The sequence below is a fragment of the Poecile atricapillus genome, chromosome Z, assembly GCF_030490865.1.
Source record: "Poecile atricapillus isolate bPoeAtr1 chromosome Z, bPoeAtr1.hap1, whole genome shotgun sequence".
In the NCBI taxonomy this organism is placed as follows: Eukaryota; Metazoa; Chordata; class Aves; order Passeriformes; family Paridae; genus Poecile; species Poecile atricapillus.
In genome coordinates, this window is record NC_081289.1 from 33,647,959 (window position 1) to 33,673,762 (window position 25,804).

Consider the following 25,804-nt stretch of genomic DNA (forward strand, 5'->3'; position numbering starts at 1 on the left):
GTTTTGTGCTCTGGGATTTTCCAGTATGTCTCAAAGTCTGATGTTCCTTGAAAGTGGTCATAGGTTTTTCTTGTGGTCATAGCCCTTATTGTTGTATCAGTCTATTTTTGGATCAGTAATATCTCATTTGTTACCTCTATTTGGTTACCTAATGATTAGTTTAAACATTTGATAAAATAGTTTCCTACTCAGGCTATTCTCTACAGCACTTTCTAATCTTGTTTCTTAATGCAGGTGTCAATTCAGCTGGATCTGAGTTTTTTTGTGGGTGGGGAGAGGCCATGCCTTGGACAAGGCAGGGCAATACAGGCCTGTGCAGATGGCTGATGGCATAACAAAATGTCTGCTTACTGGGCTCCTGGCAGAGGCTGTGGACCAAGCTGCTTTGTAAGAGAAGCTTATGTCCTTCGTGCCATAATAACTCACCTTCAAGACTTGTACAATTTTTCCTTGCTACTACCAAAATAGCAGGAAAATGCTGCAGAACCTGTGTGTGAACACTGCTAATTTATACTACTACTAAACTGACCTCAGACTGCTGAAGTCTTAATTTGTTTGCTATCATTTCAATAAGAAATAAATTTGGGGTCTTGAAGGAAGGAAACCACCAATGGATGAAACAGTTTCTACAAGAGTCAATCACAGTAGGCAGCAGAAATGCCTTAGATTAAGTGCAATAAATCACAGAATAATTTGGGTTTGAAAGGATCTTTAAATGTCATCTTGTCCAACCTCCCTGCAATGAGCAGGGACAATACCAGTGTTTAGATCCAATGCAGTATCTAGGACAGTTTTTATTTCAGATAGGTAAGTACATCTGCCTCCCAGGAGATTAAGCTTCAGAATTAAATCAGATTTCTCTTTGAAAACTAAGCAAAAGTCGTGACCTTTGATGAATTCACCATTTATAGCACATAAGCTGTAACAACCGAAACTTGTCATTACAGCTCTGTTGGGCATATTTAAGGCTGAAGATGATATGCTAAAAACTTTGTTTGTGCCCTTTGCCTCTTAGTTCTTCAGTCTACTTGTACTTGTCTCATCATAAACCAGGCTGAGATGTTTGATCTAAAACAACAGCATAGCACTGAAATTATTTAACTCCTATTTGTTCAGTTAGGCACATTTTAACTTATCAGAGTAGTGACTTGTAAATGCATACTATTCTGTACTAACGTTTTGCTTCATTAGCATTCATTCATATTCCTTGTGAAACAGCTGGGGGGTTTCTGTAGCCTGTCAAGTAGGTGGGAGGATCTGTCTCTTACAGTAAAAAGTTTGACCCTTCAGAGCACAAGACCTCAGTCAATTTCAGTGTGATTTCCAGGTTACTTTCTCAGTCACAGTTACTTTTCATAGTAATAATATTCCATTATAAATAATATTGCAGACATCTTCCCTTCTTTCTTCCCCCCACCCCTGCAATGTTGTGTGATGTCTTGAAGCTGTGGGTCACACCCAAACTAAAGTATGCAAAAACATATTATGTTTTTTCAGTATCTTTGAAGCTGTGAGCAGGTTAAAAGGCATGACAGCTGAAACATATGGGGACAGTTTTTATCACAACAGCTTCTTGGTATGCAGATCTGTCTGGCATTCATTGAACTAATTAGATTAAACAAAGGCTTTCCTGAGATAATCACTTTGCAAGCCCTTTCCTATATTACAGGACCCAGTTTTAGTGTGTTGCTGAAGGTCAAATGCTACCAGCTAATGCTCAATATCTCAATGCATACTGTTCAAGCAGATGTATAAATTAAATTGAAAAACACAAGATTTATAATTGCTGAAGCTTTGACTCTTGAGGTGTAAATGTGCTTAAGTGTTTTAACATTGATTAAGAAAACTGTATTTCCTTGTAGGTTAGTGACACAAGTATTAAATGTAAATATAATCATAGGAATAGCTTGGATAGGGGTCTAAGGTATGCTGGGTCCAGTGCATCTGGGCAATAGTAATTGTGCCACCACAGATGCACTTCAAAAAGCATGTTGCAGCTTCTAATTTGGTCAGCACAGGATGTTCTGGTAGCACTAAACAAGTAATCTATAGTGTCTTTGTACTTTGGTAAGCATCTCTACATGTAGATTCCTGTTTAGAGCTTTTCCTTTCTCCAGTCCAACTACAGAAACTTGTGATGTTGATGAACTTCCAACACTGGTAAAGTTGTCTAACCTTTGTTTAATGGGTTATGGGTTTGAAGTAGTGTCTTTGGTAGCAAAACACAGTCCCTTAGCAATAAATAGTAATTTGATTTGGGTGAGGAAGTTGCTCCTCATAAGCAGCTACAATGATATGATGTGTCAGTAAAGTTGCTACAGCAAAAGAGCAGCAAGGTCTTCTCAGAGGGATTTATATAAGTATCTGAATACTACTACCTATGAGAGTGCTGCTACTGAAATGTGCCTCTGCAGTCAAGCTTTTTAGTCACTTGAGTGTGATAGAGAATAGATTTTAAAGTTATTCCTTGTCTCAGTCATATAAAGGGATAAACAAAGTGTCAGATAAAGGATTATGCAAAAGTTGATGTGTCTAATAAGAGATAGACATCTTTATTTTTTGTATGCAGCTTGTTTAAGCTGGACACTAAGACAAAACTTCAACTGAATGAAACTTTAAATAGGCTATACAAATGAGTTTTAGTTTGATAACTGTTTCTTGAATTTAAAACTTGAGATATTAACAGATTGGAAGTTTAAGGTGAGTTGCAAGTCCATCCTGTACCTGTATGACAGGTATGTTGTGCTCTCTGTTGACATGTCTGGTAAAAATGGACTACTGAAGCAGATCCTGATCTGATTTTGTGCAAAAAATTGATAATGTTTATAAGTTTTTTTCATAACTTTTTATGATCTTCATCTTGCACTTGCTCAGTATTCAGAATTTGAAGTCTTCACACTGTTCTTTTCAATTTTCCACAGTTTTTGCTAACATGGATGTACCAAATAATTTGTATTACTACTAGAGCTGATCTGTAGAGCTGCACTGTTTTTGTAGTTAATGCATACTTATTAAATTTGCCTGTGAACCCTAAGGGCCCATTGGTATGTTAGATGGCACTTAGAGCACATGAGGACTCCCTTCAGTATAAACTTATTAATGACAAATCTGGATTATTATTTATTAGTAAGAATTGATATAGATGCATAGAGAGGCTAGAACTGGAGTGCAGAGCACACTGAGTTATGACTAAGCAGAGTTATTACTCTTAGGTTTAATTTCATATGGAAGCACATTTTGCCCACTCTGCGCATATATGGAGAGAGAAAGTCTTAAAATTTTTTGATGACAAGTGAACAGTGACTAGACCTGTAGCTTTTCCTATCCTTTTCTCCTGGATTTGGGTGTATTTGGGCATCAAGTACTGGGCTCCTGCTAGAGGCTTGAACAGAGCTTTTCTTAATTAAAATTGAATCAAGTTTGATGAAATTGGTTGTGGGGCCTTCTGCTTGGTCTATTTTTGCCTAATTAGCAGCTGCAGCATCTTCTCCATAGCTATACAAACTCATTTGCCTGATCTGCTTCTTGTTACACTGTCATAGCTTATGATCAGATGCCAGCTGACAAATCCTCCTAGGCTCCCAGCTGGACAGCAACATCCAGCTTTTGGGCATTAGATAAGAATGTGGCATGTCTTTAAAAAAACCCTTTCATACGTGGTTTGCATGAAATTCTTCACTGGCAGGATACTCTTAACAGAACTCATTAGAATCCTAATTAAAACTGCAACCTAGTATGCAGGCTAACAGCATCATCACGAACTCTTCAACTTCGCAACATTTTCTTGCAAATAACAGAAAACAATGAAGATCTGAAATTAATTTTTAAATTAAGGACTTTTCTGATGTTATAAAATGTTGGAAGTTTTATGAATGTGAATATTCATTGCTTTATGCTTTTTGTCACTCTCTGGAAAACAGCCAAGGACAGTGGTTTTCTCAGAATCTCCTGTGACAGGAAGAGAACAGCAGTTGCAGTTGTAGAAGTTGTAGCTCTGCCAGAGATAAGCCTGTCACTTGTGGTCAGGTGACATCAGTCAGGGGCTTGCAGTGTCAGTGGTTGTTCTCAGAGCAAACGAAGTATTGTGGCACGGTGCTTTAAATGGTAGATTTAGTATAGCTGCAACTGATTATTACCAGAGCAGAAATCTGAGTCTTTCCTGGAACCAAGACCTTAAATTTCTGGTAATTGGGTGCTTATACCTTTACTTCAACATAGACTTGGCAGTTCAGCCAAACAGTCCACTAACCGGGCAGGGAAATAGCTAGAAATGTTTTGTTTGCTGATGCTTTGCCTTTGTATATTTGCCTTTGCTAGGCATATGACACCTGAGGGTCTCGTTGACCTGGAAGTGTCCAAGTTATTGTTCATCTGAGCCTAGGAGTCATGTTCTGTGGGGGAATATATTCTTACACATGCTCATTGCACTCCATTATGCCAATAAAGCTGACTTACATGATCAGATGTCTGGTTTTGGCATACAACAAATCTTCACACAGTCATGAGGAGTTTGTGTGTGCGCTGCACTGTTGTGTAGCTACATGTCTACGTGCAAGATGTGTCAGCTGAGCAGGGATTATGTATAGAACGCCTGTGCAAGTTCAGAGTCCTGTGGCTAGATGATAATTTCTCAGCTATAATGCCCTGATTATCAGATGGAAGAACTGCTCTCAGTCTCCTCATCCTTCCTTTGGAAAGGTGGTATTGTGCAATTTTTCCCTGTCTTCAAAGAGTTAAATGGAGATACTGTGTGAGGCTTGAGTTGTGATGAAGTGGGCTGGAGCAGAGCTAGAACTGTATGGATATGAAGAATTAATTAAGAGCTGCCTGAATTTATCCAGGTCTGCCTGAAGATATAATCCTACTTAAAATACAAAAGTACTTCATGCATGGGCTAGCTTAGTGTTGAAGTTATTTTTCTTGAGGTTTGCACAAATGACTTAATGGGAGCACAAAATAGCTTGCTCTTCCCAAACTCTGAGGTGAGAGTGTCATTGGAAAGTGGAGATTTTTAACCTCAGCATGTTCTTTCCCCATGTGACATCACTTGTGGATGCTACAAGCTCCATTTCCCTGGAAACAGATTTAATTTTAGGTATTTTTAAAGGTTGCTGCTTGATGATGAACCATATGGACATATGAAGGAAAATGCCAGTGTTAAAGGCAACAGTTGTTACAAAGTTAATGACTTAAGGAAATCCAATAATGCAAGGCTGTTTTGGGATGGGAAACATCCATTTTCTTCCTTGTCACTCTTGCCCACGGAACGCAAACTAAAAATGTTACAGGAAATTAAAGACAAATTTGTTCTGTAACCTCAGTAAAAGAGTAAGGGTTTTCTTACAATAGATTTCAGTATAGCTGTTCTGTAACTGAATGTGTGTTTATTCTCTCCCTAGACTGTACATGCCTTTTGGCTTTGGAGAACAGAACACGCCATGGGACAACCTCAAAGATATCTCTCCAGACGGGCTCTCTTGCTTGGGTGATGTGTCTGCTCTCCTGACTGTCTTCATACCCAAAGGATTTATTTTCCTTTTGGAAATATTTTAAGTTGAAATTTCGTTCCTTACTGGAAACTCTCTACGCTAAAGACTGCATGCATCATGGGTGACATGGCAAACAACTCGGTTGCATATAGCAGCGTAAAAAATGCTGTAAAAGAAGCTAATCATGGAGATTTTGGAGTTACTCTTGCAGAGCTCCGTTCTCTTATGGAACTTCGAGCTGCAGATGCACTGCATAAAATACAGGAATGCTATGGTGATGTACATGGCATCTGTACAAAGTTGAAAACTTCACCAAATGAAGGTAAGTAAATTTTAAAACTTATTGAGGAAACTCCATTTAGGAAAAGCCTTAGTCAGTAAACTGTTTTTTTTAATAGAACAAAGTTTGTAAAAGCATTTTAGTTACCATTACAAAATACTGTTTCTTGTTCCTTTAAGACAGAAGTATTCCATGGTAATAAGTAAGCACAATTTTTTTTCAGTTGGTCTAACTGCATGTGAGATGTTGTGTTAATGAAGTTGGAACAAAGTTCACTGATGTAAACATCCACATATCAAACAGCAGTGTAACATAGCAGTGGTCAACTCACTGTGAAAGCATCAGTTTTCTGAACAGTTCATATGACCTATAGTTCACAATTCAGATCATGCTGTTGTAGAGCTCAAGGTTTTAATAATTAATGCAGGGCTTATTAATGCTTCTGTGTGGCTACCTAGTTCTTGGATTTGCTAATGCAGCAATTTTTAAAACTGATTACATGTTTTCTGTTTGTGCTATGTTGAATTCTTTGTAGCAGGATCTAGTTTCTAAATCTGCAGTGTTTCTGTAGATTTTTTTTGAGCTATGCAAAATAACTGTCACTATAACTTGAAGCATTAACCTGTAATCGTAGTGCAAGATTTGCAAAGTGATTACACAATCTTATTCCCTAGAAATAAGCATCAATTATGGAGTCTTTACCATGCTGGACTTAGTGGCATTCTGTAAAGTGTGGCTACATGATGCTTTTGCTATTTAGAGTTATTACTCCAGGATAGACTGCACAAATGTAAAGAAATAAGAAAACAAATTTATTAGGTCTCCTTCTTGAGAGCCTTCTAGAAGTTCTTCTTAAGTCCTGGCCTTTTCTTACTGCTTTCTTCCAATGTAAATGAAAACTATTAAGGATATTTGTGAATATATCTACATGCTGTAGTCCTTGCAGTAAACTGTACTTAAATAAAAAATATGTAAAAACATTAACTGAAATTTATTGCAAAGTCCTGCTGTTGAGAGCAATTGAGAATTACCAAAATCAAGACTTTGGCAAATTGTAGTGTCTCTGCATTTAAGGACTCACATAGATTTTAACCAATGTGGTGTCATGTTGGTGGCAGTAAAGTACCTGCTGTCTTAATCCTGGGAAGCCGTTGCTTTCTGTTCTTCAGAAATGCTATGGAAAGATTTGTCTTCTTGGACCAAGAACAGCCTACTAATGCCGTAAGGTACCTCTGGGTACATCTGCATTTAGCATGTTTTAGCTTGATCTGCTTTTGAAGCCAGACTCCTGACTTCCAGACTCCTGAAATTATCAGTACATGAACTGGGTTCCTCTTACCAAACTGAAAGCAGCCAGCTGACATGGCTGAACTACCAGTGAATGGGAGTAGACCAATTTCAGGATGAAGAAGTTTGTAAAACATGAGGAGTACAAACTTCTGTTCCTTGGCAGTTGTAAAGTACAGTGCATGTGTGTGAAGCACTGTAGTGTATAAGCAGTGTAACACATCTCAGGAGCAATAGGCTTTTGTTACCCTGTTGACCTGTTGAATAGCATTAAAAGGCAGTTTCCCTTCTCAGTGAAAACGGATATAGTTTTCTACAACTGGGAGTTGAACCAAGAGTTATATTCTGTTGTACAGTGATCTGCAAGGCTAAAGGCCCATTATTACTGCAAGCTAGGTGGGCATATGATTTTACATAGCCATGGGGCACTAAGCACCAAACAGCTCATATACTGCAGGATTCACTTTGTCTCTAAATGTAACAAACATGCAGGTTAACGCATGGGAGCGATGAGTGTCAGCGTACTAAAACTCAAGGGCTGGATGCCCTTTCTTCAGATTGGTTGTGCTGTACTGAGGGCTGTGTGATCAAGGCCTTTCACTTTCAAAAGGATTTGACATTTACATGTACACTACAATCGGTTACATACAGTCATTGACTTAATAAAAGGGCACCATCCTTTTTCAAGTGCTAGAGAAGCTCATAAACACACCAAAGACTCAACAGTTGAGCATGTTAATAGGCTCAGAAGAGGTTAATTGAGTTAGAACAGCGTCCAACAGAGGTGTCATTTTGACTCTAAACCACAACATGAAATTTTAAGAGAATCAACCTCTCTGTCAGATAACCTGCTATAAACTTTTGGAAGGTAGTACCAGAGAGCTCTTGTAAAGGTCTCTGCTTTTGTCAAATTCAAATTGTAAGTATAGAAAGGGAGACTAATGGAAAAAAGTCTAGGGAAGGTCTTGCAGAAAACTGTAATGTGTTAGGCTAATAGTAGCGCTCTAAAACCTTGTCTGTACATCTGCAAGGCCCTGTGACAGTTTTTCCTAATCAGATGCTTTCTTTATGACATGACACTCTTACCACTATGTAATTACTAGTGGCTTCACAGGAAAAGTACAGGTGGTTCTGACATGGTACACAGTGGATGAGTTCAGCTTATTCCATTTCTTGCTGTGAAGTTGTTGACAGTGTAAGGCAATGTCTGTTTCAGGGAAAATTTCAATCAAACTTAGCTGATTTAAATGAGAAATGGGAGCAGAGCTTTACCAGTGTTACTTAAAAAAACCACACTGAGTAGACTTTACTGCTTGCAAGTATACAAATGTGCAAAATTAATGTTTGACATACATTTAGTAGCAAAAGTCTGTCATATTCCGGACAGATACAGATATTTCTAATAAAATTTGGATATGAAGCATTAATAGTCCCTTGGGTATTATTCTTCAAACTTAACCCCAAATAGCATAAATTACCCTAGTTAAGACACCTAATGAAGAATGTAATGACAGTAGTTTTGATCTCAGGACTGTAGATTGTGAACTGTGAAATTGCCAGCTGTGTGGTAAATGAAGCAAGTTCAGTAATAGTGCATGGTGTATTATAGTGTACACTAAAAATACAAATGGTTTTTGACTGTGCTAGGCTTATTTACTAATCTTCACTAAGTGGTTCTGCTAGTAGCTTGACTTTATATAGCCTCATTTGGAAACACTTTTCAATCTTCAAAGAACTTTGCTGTACACTTCTGATGTTCTGCACTGTGGTACCCTGCAAAAGGAGGAAGAGAGTGATGTTGCTAACATTACGTAAATTTCCAGATTCTGCCATGTAAAAGGAATAGATAAGTAGTATCTTTTGCAAAATAGCAATATGGCCCAGCCTTTTGGAATGACCACGCTGTCCTGAGTTTCTGTAGATTCTGTAATGTATAGCTTGATTTTGAAAATAGACTTGCAGTGCTCTTTGTGTTGAGAGTGAAAGTAAGCACCTTAAAGCTTGAACTGCAAGAAGTGTAAGGTTATGGCTAATGAGTACAATTGCTTCTTTGTATTAAACCTTCAAAGTCAATTCAAGGTGAATTGAAGACTGTTAGAATAAATGTAGTTTATCATATACTCAGAGTATGTTTAATTAATTTCACTTTCGAAAAGATCTGCACATAGTTTGCTTTTCAGTTAAGTTGTTAGCATTTAAAATTGAGTTTTGCTATTCAGTAGCCTTTTCAAAGTGTCTTGAAATATGTGATTCTAGGAAATGTCTGTTAGAGGTGTTTAATACCCCCCCCCCCCTTATTATGAAAGGCAGCTGCAGTGGCTACTCTTCTTAATTACTTTGTATGTTTGCAATGCCTTTATCACTAAGCAGATGGGTTAGCTACTAAAAAAATTGCTAGTAAGAAAATAGTTGCCTTTAAGCTGGTGCTGATCATAACCTTGGGGTCAGTATGATTGACATATCCAGACCTTTGCTCTGAACATGCCTTGAATGTGGCAATTTTGATTGGAAAAATGAGTTAGTAGCTTAATTCTGAATGGTGGGTTAGTCAGCTGGAAACTTCTAGAGGAGTAGCCAGCAGGTGTGCTCACAGAAGACCTTGAGTGCATGACCTTGCACTGAAAACACTTGGTATTTCTTTATTTTTAAGATCTTGGCAAGCTCTTGAAACATGCTGTAGCCTTTTGCGTAGGCCCCTCACTCTTGTCTGCTAGTGTCCCTTAAGGATAGTACAAGAATTGAAACAGAGGAGGACTCAAATATCCTATGTAAGAAAGAGGATGGGTACAAAACTGAGGTGACAGACCTGGCATAGTGCTAAACATGGGCTCTCTCTGTGTGAGAGGAGATAGAAAGTGAAGCTTCAGAAGAGCAAATAACTACCACCACTCCAGGTGGATGCAGCATCATAAATCTTTCCATATGATGCCTGCAGAGCTTCAACTACTTCTAATAGTATTTTATATGATAATTAATATTGAAATACAATGATTATAATAGTTACATTTTTAAGTATAATAAACATCTCATTATAAATGTTACATTACTTTTAGGATCCTAGGATGTTGTCTCTGAATACAGAATCCCTACACTGGGAACCAGAGCTGCCTTCACGGGCTGTGGTCTTGCTAAAGCTTTATGGTGCTACTCAGTCTCAGTAGTAGTAACTCTACTAATGATCTTGTCTTGCAAACTTGTTTACTTTGAACGAAGGTATGTGTGTTATTATTACTCTGTTCCTATGTCATATTAAGTGACATATTAAGCAGGTAGACCATCAGCTTTATTTTGGCAAGGTGAGAATTGTAAAGTATAGCTGGCTTTCTATAGTGACTCTGATTTAAAGGGTATTACTTACGTAATTATGTTTGAGACGTGGCTTTTTTGGTATTGTTACTGAAATATGGAGTGGGACTTGATTCCATGAGTGGGACAGTTCTGATGTGAGGGTGAAATGTGTGCAAGTGTCACTAACTTTATCTTATTGTTAAATAGGTTTAAGTGGAAATCCAGCAGATATAGAAAGGAGAGAAGCAGTTTTTGGGAAGAACTTTATACCTCCTAAAAAGCCAAAAACATTTCTTCAGTTAGTATGGGAAGCACTACAGGACGTTACATTAATTATATTAGAAATTGCAGCCGTAGTATCCTTGGGCCTTTCTTTTTACCAGCCTCCAGGAGGAAATGAATCATGTAAGTAAACTTCTTGAAAAGTAGGTGTCTACTTTTATCATACAACTGACTTTCCTGGTTCAACATGCCTATACTGTAAATCTGATGGGAGACAGTAAGTCAGTGGAAAAGCAGCTTATTGTTCCTTATTGAGAGCACATTACTAGAACTCTAGCTTGCCTTAAAAGGGCAACATGAGATTTCCTTGGTCATGATCTGGAATTATTCTGACCAAAGGTAAATTGCAAGCAGCAGGAACAAGGACTTGTTTGAAATTCAGTCTCTGTGCAAGTGGGATTTTTTTCAGCTTTGCCTCAAATATTTAAGCAATTTATAATTTGTAGTCATGGGCTTTCTTTGGGGAGTCAGCAAGTCTTAAATTTTCCTTGATTTTGTGATATGACAGTGGTAACCTTATAATTTAAGAAATGAAACTATATTTCTAAACAGAAAATAAAGGGGTTGTGACTTCATTTAACTGAATTTTTGCAGTGATAGTTTGTTAAGGCGAATGTAAAGTGGGCTATGCTGACAAAGGAGAATGTTGTTTACCAGTCTGGCATTCTTATGTCATCATTTAACAAAATAAGGACAGGCAACATTCTCTATATCAATTTCTCTTGTGTTCAGGTGAGCAGGGTGGTTTAACTTCCTCAAGTTGCTCTAGCTTTCAGGTTTTTTAGCTTCTTTGTGTGTTACCCGTATGGAAATAAAGGTAAAATTGCAAAGAAGGTTAGCATGGAAAATGTTCAGCAACTATAAGCTTTTTGTTTGCCAAAACATTCATTGTTGAAATATCTTTGTGAACTTTCTTAAATCTAAAACCTGTTTTCTGCAGTATGTGGATCAGTAAATGTTGGTGAAGAAGAGGAGGAATCTGAAGCAGGTTGGATTGAAGGAGCAGCTATCCTCCTATCTGTAGTTTGTGTGGTATTAGTAACAGCTTTCAATGACTGGAGTAAAGAGAAACAATTTCGGGGATTGCAGAGCCGTATTGAACAAGAGCAGAAATTCACAGTCATCAGAGGTGGCCAAGTCATCCAAATACCAGTAGCTGACATAATTGTTGGAGATATTGCACAAGTGAAATATGGTAAACATGTTTTTAAAGTTGAACTTTCTTTTATTTTTAAAAAAGGAACTGCAGTCAACAAACCCAGTGATCTCTCGTAGGTGACCTTTTACCGGCTGATGGTGTACTTATTCAAGGAAATGATCTCAAAATTGATGAAAGCTCGCTGACTGGGGAATCCGATCATGTTAAGAAATCTCTGGATAGAGATCCTATGCTGCTGTCAGGTGTGTAGCATTTGACAATTTTTGGATAAAGTAGTTTGCTTCTATGGTAAGCTGGTTACTTAAAATTTTGAGGTTAAACTAGCAAATTGTTTTTTTATCTAGGTTGACTCCTAGAACTATCCCAATCAGGCCATCAAGTACAAAACTTTGTTGGAGTGATCAGACCTATAAAACTGACAAATATTTTGTGTAGTTGCTTATGGGTTTACTTTCCAGATTGCTTTGGCAGTTAAAGCTTTAGGGGAGCACAGTGGTACATATACACAGGTCACAGTTTTATTAAAGTCAAATTTAAAAGATTATTTCTTCAAAGTACTTGTGTGCTCTGCCACATAACTGCTCATGTCTCAGTGAAAAATCCAATTCAATCTTTCAGGTACACATGTGATGGAAGGTTCTGGAAGAATGGTAGTTACTGCTGTGGGTGTGAACTCTCAGACTGGAATCATCTTTACCTTACTTGGGGCTGGAGGAGATGAAGAGGAGAAGGAGAAGGAAAAAGAAAAGAAGGAAAAGAAAAGTAAGCATATTAATCTTAAATACTTTGGCAGGGGGATGGGAGTGGGGCTGGTGATGAACTTTTGAATATTACTGGACAAAAACATGTTCCAGTCATCTAAAGCCAGACAGCCTTTTTAAAAACTCATGCCTTCTGTAGGTTTCATAGGAAAAACAACTTAGGTCCAGTGACCTGAGAGTACACCACTACAAATAACTCTTGTCACATGGAATTTAGTTAAACTTCAGATCTCATTGATCAGTCAGAGTCTGGAAAGTTTGCAAATCCTAACCAGCCGTACATACCATGTATAAATAGTTAAACTCTCATCTCGTGTAACTTCAAGGTGCATTGAGGTCTAATAGCAAATATTTGTTTATGTAAAACAAGTTGTCATGGGTTCAACCTAATAAGCATCTAGTTCTGCACTTGACAGATAGAAAATGCCCCTTATAGGGAGTTCTTCTATAACACTTGAAATGGAGAAGCTTAGGTCTTTCATACTGCTGAGCCTGTGGATGACCTAAACATGTATGACTGACCTTGATAAAAAATGAGCAGACATTTTCTGTGGAATTTTGAGTGGCATTTCTGCCACCCCTTTTCTTCAGAGCTCAAATTTTGAATGCTCAGAGATATACACAAGGCAAATTCCCCATGACACTTTCCTGTAACTTAGTTTTTGGAAGAATGAGGGGCTTGCAACAGCATATTTTGGAGCCCTTCTGTGAAGAATGAAATGAGCTGTCTTCCTTATTATAAGGTCACTTATCTAACCTTAGCATTTATCCTGAGAATCAAAGCTTAGAAATGTTAAGCAGTAATGTTTTGATAGTACTGCTCACAAGGCATGTTCAGGACTGAGCTTCATGGTGAAAATTTTTCATGAAACCATTATGAAGTCTTCTGGATCAGACTAAGTCTGGGGCTTCTTGGCACTAGAACCAAAAATTAAATTATAAACCAAAGTATACTATTTTTTATCAGAGGGGTACAAGACAGTGATGGAAAATTCACACAGAAATGTGTTTAAGATTCTCAGATACCTTCAAACTCAATAGGCAATTGCTAAAATGCATGCTCTGTGCAGGAGATGGAATTGACGTTTTTTTGGTCTTGTCCTAACCCACAAATACTTTACAATTCTGACCCTTTTTGAAACTTGGAAAAAAAACATAGTGAATAGTGAAATTTAGTGAATTTCCTCACAAATTAGAAAAATTGTTACAAGAAAAATTGAAAGTTCTAAGTTAGTTTCAAGCTCAAGCATGATAATGAAAAGTAAAAGCTGCCCTGCAATGCAACCCTTGCAGTCATTAGTGTGAAACAGTTGCCATCCTGTGCTCTTCCCTTCACAGAGGAAGGAGAAAGAAACAAACAACAGTACCAGCTGCTACGGGAGATGCAGAGAGGATTACAGCTTTTATTAATATTCTGCCAGTGTTTATTATTCTAAAAGCAGAAGTCTCTTTGTCAAACAGTGTATCTTAGGACCCGAACACTTGTGGGGTTTTTTTGTCTCCCAAGATAGACAGCTTCCTCTTTCCCTTAAGTTATGTGCCTAATGAGATTCTCCTTGATAAAACTCAGGTTAAACTAAATTAACTTCTCTGTGAATGTTAAGGAGATTAAAGGGACTATATTTAGCTGGCTGTGTATGACATGGTTCAGAGTGAAAGCAAATGTAAGTACAAGGAGTTACAAGTAACTCAAATGTAGAACTGCGCCCTTGAAAGAGGAAGAGGGGAACAAGGGGAAAACAAATACATAATTAGGAAACAATGATGAGCTCTTAAGAAGTCTGAGGTGGCATCTTCCACAGAAAGTGAACATGTGCTTTTTTTTTTTTTTTTTTTTTTTCTGTTTCCTGTTCAGCTGTTGTGAGAACACTGGGAGAAATCTTATGTATAGAAATCAGACTATGTCTACAGTAATGGTGTAGTGGAAGTATTAAATGTCATGCCAGGCAGGCTGCTTGATAATTTGGTTTTCTTCTACTGGAGTACTCTTGCAGATTTTGATTTTCATAACCTAAGGCCAAAGAACTGGTGAATTGCCAGTAATATTGAAAATGTTTGGGTTTTGTTTTAAGTTCCTCAATTTTATGCTTTCATTTCAAGTTATCACAAACAGTAATTATAACCCTTGCTTTCTCTACTTAGAAATATGGTTTGTCACTTGCTAAGCCCGCAAAAACAACACATGACGTGTTGGTCTTCCAACTACTTTTAATATTTCACTTGTTAAATTCTTTCATTATTTCACTGTCCTTCTTTATGATCTCTTGTTGAGCCCCATTTCTGAACACAGGTAGGAGTGATATTTTATTATGAACTTGAGCTGTTCTCACAGTGATGTATGGTATGTTGCCTACATATTATACTCATGTTTGTGTAAATAGGGTTAGCATAGATCCACTAATCCAGTGCTGTACCTCTGCTAAGCTTTGCTGTGGATTTATGAATATTTTATACTATAGTAGCTTCTGCAGTATTGTACAAAAGCACTGATTCTCAAATTGAGACCCTGCAGTTTATTTATAGAGGTACTGGTGACAAGCATTGGAATAACACAGCAAGACAGAGGCCACCAGAATCGCTTGTCACAAATAGCTTTCCTAGAAAAATGTGTCAGGAAGTCTTTTGTAAAGCTTTCCTAACAAGACAGAAGTGTCAGTATCAGTAATTTGTGCAAATTTAACCATGGTACAATAACACTGCAGCAGTCTTGTATGGGAAAAGTCCAAAAAGTGCCATAAGCTGTTTCTGTGAGCTGACTTACATGTTTTACTTTTTTCTTTTTTTAAGTACAGTTTCTTGTTTTAGCAGAGTAATGTAGTTATTATATAAAAAACATAAATAAAATAATTAATTCTGCACACTCAGCTTAAAACACAACTTGTTTCCCTCTCTGGCAGGTAAAAAGCAAGATGGAGCTGTTGAAAACCGTAACAAAGGTAAATGCACATTTTCTGATTCTGTCTTGCAAGTCTATTTACTAAGACCATAGCTGATGAATACAGACTTTCCTATAAAAATGCATATTGAGTCCTTAGATCCAAACTGCTTATAGTAAAGATGACATAAGTGAATCTGCCCCCAAAAAAATGCTTCACTGAACCTGCTATTCCATCACCCGTACGCAATACACTTCTTTAAACATACATGTGTAGTATGGCCTCTCTGAATACAAGATAATGCTTAGTGCTATTATATTTAGTGGAGCTGGGTATTAAGCTTTTTAGGTATCCTTGATCTGGGAGACTCACCAATGACTAAACTTTTTTTTGATCTTCTAGCTAAAGCTCAGGATGGTGCAGCCATGGAAATGCAACCACTGAAGAGTGAGGATGGTGGAGATGGAGATGAAAAAGACAAGAAGAAAGCAAACTTGCCAAAGAAGGAAAAGTCAGTTCTCCAAGGCAAGCTCACAAAGCTTGCAGTTCAGATTGGCAAAGCAGGTACAATGTCTCAGTACTCTCCTTATGTTGATGTCATGTTAAAAAAAGTTGGAACATGCATAGTTTGTGAGTAGATAAAATAATTGAACCACTCAAAGCTGGCTACTTAAGTGCAAAATTCTAATGCATGTAAGTATGCTGTTGTGCCTGAGTATGCTGGTGGCCTCTCAGGCTATGTCATGTGGATGGCTTTTATTTTTCCTTAATTTAAATAGATTCAGGCTTTCAAGTACCAGCTTCTAGGAGGGAGAATTCCAGCTTCATAACATTGGACAACTGTTACGAAAGATCTTTTTAGGCTAGATACAGCATTTAGCAATATACCGAGAGAACTGTGAGTTGAGTGAAGTCTGGAAAATGTGGTACTATCTCTAGTACTTTCAGAGGCTTAGAATTTTCCACTTAACATATGCCTTGCTGATACCTAACATTTTTATTGACTTCCTACTTTTCTATCAGCTAATATTCAGCTGCTTTGTCAAAATATTTGGTAGATTGTTGCTGTTGAAAGTAGGCTGAAACAACAGTGAAGTTCAGTATGAAATTTAGGCTACATTATCTAGTGGGTAGTGGTTTAATTCAAATATTTCGGGATTTATTTTGGTTCAAGTAGAATAGTTGAAAGGTTCAGGCTGTAAGGAATTTCAGAAAGACTTGTAGTCCAGCCCACAGCTCAAGAAGGGCTGTCTTTAGCATTTGCATCATTAGAGAGTTACAGCCTGAAATGGAGCAATGAGCTTTTAGGTGTAACACTGCAGTTCTGTATGGTGACATTAATTTTTCAGTGAGTTTAATCAATTCCATTATATGGTTACTGTAAACTACTGTCCTTGTCAAAGATTTTTTCCATATCTCCCAAGAGGTCTTGTGTTTTCCTTTATGTACCTTTTGACCCATTGTAGTTCCCCACACAGCCTTAATAATCATCTACTTCATGTATGGATTTTCCTGTCCTCCTGCTTTGAGACTGCACTGAAGCACTCTACTGAATCAGTCAGCATAAAATTGGTGAAGGCCTCCTGAATTTTTTCACTTCTTGTTCTGCTTAGTCAATTGATTTTACATATTGTTCTGTCCTGTTACTAATTAGCCCCATCCTTTCCAATTAAATTGGAGGAAAAAAGGGAATTTCTAGGTGAAATGCATGAGGAAATACTTGCAATGGAAGCTGGAACACCTCTGAGAACTACCTCAATGTTTTGACTTGCCTGTTTGAAACCTTAGTTCTAAAGTAGTTTATATAAAGGCAGAGGTATTTGCATGTATCCATAGTCTGTATTGCCATATAGTTGAGATAATTTCTTAAAGCTGTTTATTCTCTTTTTAACAAGGTTTGTTGATGTCTGCAATCACAGTCATTATCCTTGTGTTATATTTTGTAATTGATACCTTCTGGGTTCAGAAGAGACCTTGGCTTGCTGAATGTACCCCAATTTATATTCAGTATTTTGTGAAGTTCTTCATTATTGGAGTTACAGTCTTGGTGGTGGCAGTACCAGAAGGTCTTCCACTTGCAGTCACTATATCTCTGGCTTACTCTGTTAAGGTAAGTGGGTAGAGGACAAATAGATTTTTTTTAAGGTAGGTGGATATATTCATCAGCTGTTAAATGCAAACTGAGTTATGCTGCATCATACACACACATACATATATATCAGACTGGGAAGAAACTTTTCTTGTTTTTTGAACTGCATATGAATTCTCCTGCAGTATTTTTCTTCTTTCAAGTGAATATTTTCTTCATCTTTGAGTGAATACCTGCTCGTAAGAACAGTTAGCATTGCCAGCCTTTTGTCACCAGCTAAAGATGAATGGGTTCAGAATGCAGCATTGTAGCATTTGCTTACAATAAACAGATGTCTTAAAGGTTGTAAATAACAAACTTTTCTGAAAATCTGAACTTCTACCTAGCTGATCTGTTAAACAATTGCTATGAAAGCTTCCAGATGGATTTTTTTTTTTAAGACTGAATAGCGTAAAGCATTTTGTTTTCTGCTTATTTTTCAGCACGTTTTTTAACTTAAGCTCTTTGTGTTCTTAATTTTCTTACTACATCAGCATGTTGAGACTGATTATTTATATAAAATCTAATTGTAAAGATTATGGGTGCTTAGGATGTGTTTTAAATTCATAATTTAAGCACTTACTAATAGTGGCCTTATTTTACCACTTGAAATTCATCCTTCTCTTAGAGGTGAAAATACTATACAAGCCTGTTAATGAAAGAATTTAAAGTGATATTTAATTTATGAAACTCATGTAATCCTCGCTGTTTTAGCTGAAACATTAGGCTCCTACTTAGTATTTGATTATGTCTGAATCTAGGACCTTTGAAATCTGTATTATCTGATCTTCAGACAGGTAAAATAAGCTGTATTAGACTTTTGTTTGTAAGCAGAAACACTTTTTAGACATTGTATCAGGTAAAGCTCAAACCTTACCTCTTCTCCATTTTTAAATATCACCATAAACTCTGCTCCTTAAAGTCTGAATAGTGTCCGTAGAGTCAGTGTGACTTGCAGGTGCAGGAGATAAAGACTGTTTTTATTATGTACCTTGTTCCGAATGAAGTTTACTGTGACATAATAGGCTTAGGGGAATCTACAGAAAGTGGCAGCTGCAAGTCCTTCCTCTGAAATATGCCAGATGACTTAATGACTGAGTGCTTTCTGAAAGTGCTGTGTAAGACTGGACCCCATAAATGAGAATTTCTGAAGTGAAGTAATGGTCATGGATTGCTGTTAACTGCTTTTATTTCCTTAGAAAATGATGAAAGATAATAACTTGGTGAGACATCTGGATGCGTGTGAAACTATGGGCAATGCAACAGCTATTTGTTCAGATAAAACAGGAACATTGACTATGAACAGAATGACAGTGGTCCAAGCCTACATCAATGAAAAACATTATAAAAAAATTCCAGAACCAGAAGCTATTCCAGAGAAAACCATGGCTTATCTTGTGACAGGAATTTCTGTTAATTGTGCTTATACTTCCAAAATACTGGTAAGTGGATTTTCTTCTTTCCAATCAAGATAACTAAGTAGCTTCCTCAAAAGATTCAGATTATCTGATGGCCACAGGCAGTTTCAGTGTAAATGTGTGGCACAATGCAGGGTAAGGTATTTTGCACCTGTTGTAAATTGCTCAACCTTCATTTGAAAGTCAATGGGAAAAAAATAGCTTAGTTCGCTTAGAACTGATAATTGAAAGATAAAATCTCAAGATAATTTCAAGTTCACAGTTGTTTGTTTACCCCACTTGTCTTGGATGGATTTGAGTGTTACTTAAAAATAAATATTTAACCAATTAATATTTAAGAGTAGTACATTAAATAAAATATAACGAGAAAACGCAGCTACAGGTAAGGATTCTAATGGATTTTTATTGCAGATACTTCTGTATAAGTCTGTAAGCTTTAGAATTGTTATGTATTTGTCAAAATCTTGTTTTAAGTGTTTTGAAATTAAAAAGGCAAAATGTTTTGAAAAAAAAGACTAATGGACTGCTACACATTTTAAATAGTGGATTTTTAAACATTTTGTGTGCATTATTTTCTAAAACTCTAAACAGAGCTTCCTTGCTGTAGTAATTCCAACACGTTGTATAAGTTACATTCCTTAGGCAGTAAAAATGATAAGTAGAATTTAGTAAATGAATTAGCATTTGAAGATTCTTTAGAAGCCTCTGCTATGGATGCTTTGTACACAAATAGCAATGAAAACTCAATTCAAAAGCTACTTATTGGCTAATAAAAATTGTATGCCTGCAAGAATTTCCACAATAGCAGTACTTGAGGCAGCACATAAAGTTTGACAGCACTGATTTATCTGAAACAAGATGAAAATACCATGAGTTACAGCACGTGAGGAGTTTCACAAACTGTTTTCTATAGCTCTTTTTCTATATCAAGAAAAAGGTACCTGTATGTAAACTGACCAAGTCCCTTATTACTACAATTTTAACTGAATTACGTCCACTGCAGTAGAATTAGTCTGCTTTACAGAACCAGAGAGGGCTGAAAGGGATCTCTTGAGAGCCTCTGATCCACTCCTCCTGATCTAAACAGTCAGCCAGAGCACACTGTTCCGGGCACCCACTCAGGATTTAAGAATCTCAAAGGATGGAGCATTTGCAACCTTTGGGCATCCTGGTCAAGTATTTGATCACACTTAGAGAAGAAGGTCTTTCATTGTCTTAAAATGGAGTTTCAAAAGCTTCAGTTAGTATTATGTATTGCCTGTTGTCCTCTCACTGGGCACCACTGAGAAGTCTGGCTAGACTGTCCTTACCATTCAGGCATTTAATACACACCACAAAGTGTCTTTCCCAGAGTGTTGTCTTCTCCTGACTGAGCAGTCCCAGCCCTTTCAGCTCATCCTCATATGTCAGGTGCTTGAGTCTCTGTATTTTCTTTGTGTGCCATGGATGCACTTACTCCTGGATGTTGATATCTCACATAGTAGGGCACCCAGAACTGGATGTCTTAAAGCATACATTAAAGTGAATGTATTGAAAGTGCAACTACAGCCAAATCCAAAATCTTGTGGCTCTGAACAGTGAAAATGGACCACTGACTTATGATTAATGTAGTTCAGCTATAGCCACCTGAAACATGTCAAATTGAGTAAGTGCTTCTCCCTATTTTGCTGCAAAAAACACCGCAGTGTTATAGGTATATGAGCTCAAATATTTTGAGAGAAAGAACTGTTTACTTATAGGACTAGTATGTGCATATCCCACATTGTTGGAATAAGAAACTTTTTCTGGTATGAAAGGATTGGAAACTTGTTTCTGAACTCTCTCCAGTTAAATAGGCCATGGCCTGGAAAACAGAACTTGTAGTGAGACTTAAGAGGCTTAAAGACTTAGTTTGTTCAGAAGAAAGCTAACAGGTAATGTGGTCATAGTCTAAGTCATTGAAGAATTATTACAGTAGAGGATACTTGAATTTAGCAGAAATAATGCCATTTAGCTTGCTAAAGTCAGCCTATGTGAACTCTTCTGTACTTTCAAAATCCAAAATAATTGTTCAGGGTCTGCACTCGATTGAGCAGATAAATATTTAAAGAAATGGAAAATGTCTTTTAAAAAGGTCATGTTGGGGTTGATACAAACTTAATGGGTGTTTTCTGAAGGATTGAAAGCTCCTAAATAGGTACAGAACTTACTTTTAAAAAGCAGCAATATGACACCAGATCATGACTCATAGGAATTTATAAAGTAATTACTGAAAAAAGGAAACCTCCCCATCCCAGAACGAAGTATGTCCTTCCTTGTTTTCTATGTGCTTCGCTTCAGTGGTTTATAGGTTAATCTAATCCCTGATGGTTCTTGTTCTTGCAGCCTCCTGAAAAAGAAGGTGGCCTACCACGTCATGTTGGAAATAAAACTGAATGTGCCTTGCTGGGATTGCTCTTGGATTTAAAACGTGATTATCAGGACGTAAGAAATGAGATACCAGAAGAGGATTTGTACAAAGTGTACACCTTCAACTCTGTTAGAAAATCGATGAGTACTGTGTTAAAAAACTCTGATGGCAGTTTCCGGATATTCAGTAAAGGTGCCTCTGAGATAGTTCTTAAAAAGTAAGAACAACTACTGTTGTGGTTCAGCACTTAAGTTTGGCTAAATGTTCTGATAGGTGGGGAGACTGACGTGCTAAACGACATTGTGACATTGTCTGTGAAATACTTGTCTCTCTAATCACAGATAAGAGCAACAGTCCTATACTCTTGTGACTGCAGTTTCACAGCTTGTCTCCTTCAGTTGTTTGAATTTATACAGTAAGATGGGCCATTAGAACTTTAGTTACTTTACTTCAAACACCCCAGCCCTATCCCTCAAAATAACAAAAAAACCCCAAAAAAAACAACAAACCAAAAAACCGCCCCAAAAAACAAAAAAGAAACCCAACCCCAACCAAACAAACAAAAAAAACACAAAAAAAATAAAGACATGGTCATGCTTTAGTTAAACTATTTTACTTTTAGGTGTGGTTGATCAAAATGCTTTCTAGTAACACCCCATCAGTTGATTTGCCTAAATTCCAGGAAGGGCTTGTACCTTTGAGAAGTGATTACTTTTAGCATATTACTGCTTAGACTGCGCAAGATGATCATTTTAACAGGAGGCTGAACTAAATGTTCAAGCAACTTGAGGGGTTTCAGTGTGACAAAGCAATTGCTTCCTTATCCTTCTGCCCACCTATAAAGGATTTATTAGAATGAGATTAGACTTAGTGGGCGATTAGGCACCACTGGGACAAACCTTTATAGGTGGTAAGTCAGCTGTGGTAACTCCTAACTAGGTGAGGAGAGACGTCAAACATGAATGCATCAAGTTCTCCAGGAACAGCAGTTGGTAGCCAGGCTATTAGTTTTGGCTCTAATGTCAAATGGTTTCTAGTCTTGAGTAGCACATAGATGATATATTAATCGGTTAAATTTATATTTTTTTTTGCTTGTTAATAGCTCCTCAAATCATTATTTAGGAAAGTACTAATGTACTAAAGAAAAAATATGAACTCTTCCTTCTCCTCAACTTTTGTGCTGAGTACAAAGTGTCGATCTCTAAAGGACTCTTGTTCCTCTTGATATGGAACTTAAAATTCATACTTTTTTTGCATAGCTAGATTTTAAGCCAAACTTTATCAATGAATAGGTATGCCTATATTTAGATCACTTCCACCTTCTGAAGTATTTTGTAACTTACAATATTGGACAACTAAACTGTAGAAGTTACTAGAACTCAGTCATCCTTGACTCATGTGGTTCACTTGACTTAATAACTGAAATATGAAAATAAATAAGAAGGGCATTTGGCAAAGAACAAGAAAACCTAGACTCATTTGCATGCTATAGGAAGAGTGTCCAAATAGGAAACTACTTCAGAGTATGCTCTGAATAAGACAAATATTTAGCCGTCATAAGCTGCTTCCTATGCAGTACTTGTAATCTGGTTTGCCAGTTGTGCTGCTCCTTCTCTATTGTAACATATGTAACTACCCCTGAATACTGAAAACTTAAAGATGACCATTTCTAAGACACTAATGAGTCACTAGTAGATGAAGAAGAAATGCAGAAACTTTTTCAAGTAGATCACCTTCTTTTTTCTTATCACTAAGCCAAGTGTTTGAAGTGAGTTTCAGTGTGGTCTTTGCATAGAACTTATTTATGTGTATTAAGTAATTTTGGAATGTTTTAATTTGTCACCAGCCTTATGATTGCAGCTAACACTAGATATCCTCAGTGATTGCTGACATTTGAACAGACAAGTAAAATCAGAAAATTCACATAGACTTCAAATTCCAATTATGCCATGAATTTTGAAGCTCTAAGGGACTGCTTCATTTTGATTTTCTGTATGATGTGGAAATTTTAGGGAATTTCCTAAATCTTTGGACTATACACTTAACTGTAACACTTGTCATATTTGCAGTTCTGCAAGGTCTGAACTTAATTAAATGAAAGTAATGAATTCCATATTTATTTAATTTTCCCCTGGTGCTGTATTAGTACTAATTTGTAAAACTAATGCATAATGGTGTTACTTTATGGCAAAACCTTGTGAAGAACACATGAGCAAGATTAAATTTCTTGTTCAAAATCGTTGGTAGCATTATATTCATGGTATCAATATTGGTAAAGTATATATGCTGTCTGTGAAAGCAGTGGCATCTTTGGCATGAAGAAACAATGAAGAGAGCATGTATTGAAATGCTGGAGTGCATAGTGGTGAATCTAGTCTCCTATACAAACATTTTAATCAGTTTCAATATTTGTTTTTAATTTTTCACATTGCTTCGCATACCAGATGCTCTCTGAATTCTCTGCACTTTGACTGGGGGGGAGGGGCTGCAAAGATTTTTGTACTCAGGATACCAGTACCTGAGTACAAAGTGGGATTATTTTGTTGAGTTTGAAACTGGATTTCCTGACTCAACCAGTGCAGACACCAGTCTGTTTACATACAATGGAGAAATGGATACTTCTGGGAGGTAACTGATGTTTGCATGTGAAATTCATTGGGCATTACTTTCATCCCGGGATGAGTGGCTCAGTTAACTTTCTACAGAAAGTGTGTTTTGCAAGAAATAAAGTGCATTTGGAGAAGATAAACTTAGAGATATAGCTACTGGCTTTTTGTGCCTGTGTGTGTGAGTCTAGCAAAAACATAGCTTAAAAAAAACCTTATTAGAGTTGACTAATAAGTCAAATAGTGGGTTGAACTTGTGGTTAAAATTTGATAACTCTTTAAACCTTCCTTTCCAGGTGCTTCAAAATACTGAGTGCTAATGGTGAACCAAAGGTATTTAGACCTAGGGACCGCGATGATATTGTGAAAACTGTAATTGAGCCAATGGCTTCTGAAGGTCTCAGAACCATCTGCCTGGCATTCAGAGACTTCCCAGCAGGAGAGCCTGAGCCAGAGTGGGACAATGAAAATGATATTGTTACTGGTCTGACATGCATTGCTGTTGTTGGGATTGAAGATCCTGTGAGACCTGAGGTAGGGTCACCAGCTAAGCTGCCGTGGTTCTATTACACGGGTTTCATGTTTTTCATCATGCAGAGTACGAGAAACTGAATTGCTATTGTATGCCTTAAGCATAGTTAATAAATGAAAATCTAATTTCTTGAAGGGAAAGTTAATGGAGCTATAAAAGCAGATTAAAACTACTTAATGTCACTTACACTGTGCTACTGAAGCTCTGTTCAAACTAATAACTTAAGGTACTTATTGTGCAGGATCTCAGCAAATGAAACAACTTGTTATTTTTTTACCACTTGGAGCATTAGGACTTTTGGTTAGGATAAGATTAGCCATTGTACTTGTTACCAGCTTCTCATGGGGAATGAGGGAGAGGTGAGCTTGTCACCTGAGATCTGTGGGCAAGGAGTTTGGCTTGTGGTTGAGGTGTAAGGTTTTTCAACAGTGAAAGCTTTTATGCCACATGCACATGGAAATTGGAGCTGATCCGCACCATTGTCACTTTACAGTAAAAGTTATGGGTGAAGTAGTGGAGTATCAGCTGTAGTTTATTTCACATAATCATAAATAAAATGCCAGTACTCAGTATAGCCTGATATGTCATGAGGATTTTGGTGGTATTTTTGAATACTGCAGTGTTTGAAAAATTGCAGGAGGGTGGGGAACAGACATAGCAGTGGCACAAAGCCTCTTGCCAGAATTGCAATTTGTGTGGATTTTAGGAAGAGAATTGTGGTATGCTACTTAATCTTTTTTTTTTAATGTTCCATAAATACAGTCTTAATTTTAAAATAACGTTTATCCTGTACATTTTACTCACATGTCTAGATTTATTTAACTAATCTATAGTCTCTGAGCCTGTGTGGTTTTTTGTTCCTTACAGGTACCTGATGCAATAAAAAAATGTCAACGTGCAGGCATAACTGTACGCATGGTCACTGGTGATAACATTAACACTGCTCGTGCTATTGCATTGAAATGTGGTATTCTGAATCCTGGTGAAGACTTCCTGTGTTTAGAGGGCAAAGACTTTAACAGGAGAATACGCAATGAAAAAGGAGAGGTAAGCACATTGACTCTCTCATCAAGTAGATCAACAGATATTCTAAGCCTCCTACATGTGTAAAATATAACCAATGCTCTTTCTGCAGATAGAGCAAGAGCGAATAGATAAAATTTGGCCAAAGCTTCGTGTTCTTGCAAGATCTTCACCCACTGACAAACACACTCTAGTAAAAGGTAGGCAAAAATTCTCTGAGCTTGTAAGTAAAGCTAGATTTCTTTTCCTGTGCTTCTAGGGAAAAAAAAAATTTGGACTGAGGAAT

At 37.1% G+C, this 25,804-nt stretch overlaps 1 protein-coding gene across 7 annotated transcripts in view; it reads left to right on the forward strand.

The window, feature by feature from the left end:
• The window catches only part of LOC131592952 (plasma membrane calcium-transporting ATPase 1), a 60,642-nt gene that overhangs the window by 20,198 nt on the left and 14,640 nt on the right, over positions 1 to 25,804 (forward strand). For 6 of the 7 annotated variants that reach the window (XM_058864935.1, XM_058864937.1, XM_058864930.1 and 3 more), the window contains exons 2-14: positions 5,400 to 5,811; positions 10,552 to 10,749; positions 11,567 to 11,821; positions 11,902 to 12,027; positions 12,404 to 12,547; positions 15,444 to 15,482; positions 15,825 to 15,986; positions 17,318 to 17,532; positions 18,750 to 18,992; positions 21,333 to 21,574; positions 24,260 to 24,497; positions 25,363 to 25,542; positions 25,631 to 25,718. In XM_058864935.1, the coding sequence (XP_058720918.1) occupies positions 5,607 to 5,811; positions 10,552 to 10,749; positions 11,567 to 11,821; positions 11,902 to 12,027; positions 12,404 to 12,547; positions 15,444 to 15,482; positions 15,825 to 15,986; positions 17,318 to 17,532; positions 18,750 to 18,992; positions 21,333 to 21,574; positions 24,260 to 24,497; positions 25,363 to 25,542; positions 25,631 to 25,718 (2,335 nt within the window). In that variant the 5' untranslated portion in view covers positions 5,400 to 5,606. Of the gene's footprint in view, positions 1 to 5,393; positions 5,812 to 10,551; positions 10,750 to 11,566; positions 11,822 to 11,901; positions 12,028 to 12,403; positions 12,548 to 15,443; positions 15,483 to 15,824; positions 15,987 to 17,317; positions 17,533 to 18,749; positions 18,993 to 21,332; positions 21,575 to 24,259; positions 24,498 to 25,362; positions 25,543 to 25,630; positions 25,719 to 25,804 lie in introns of those variants that run through there. The other variant, XM_058864934.1, reaches the window with a different exon arrangement.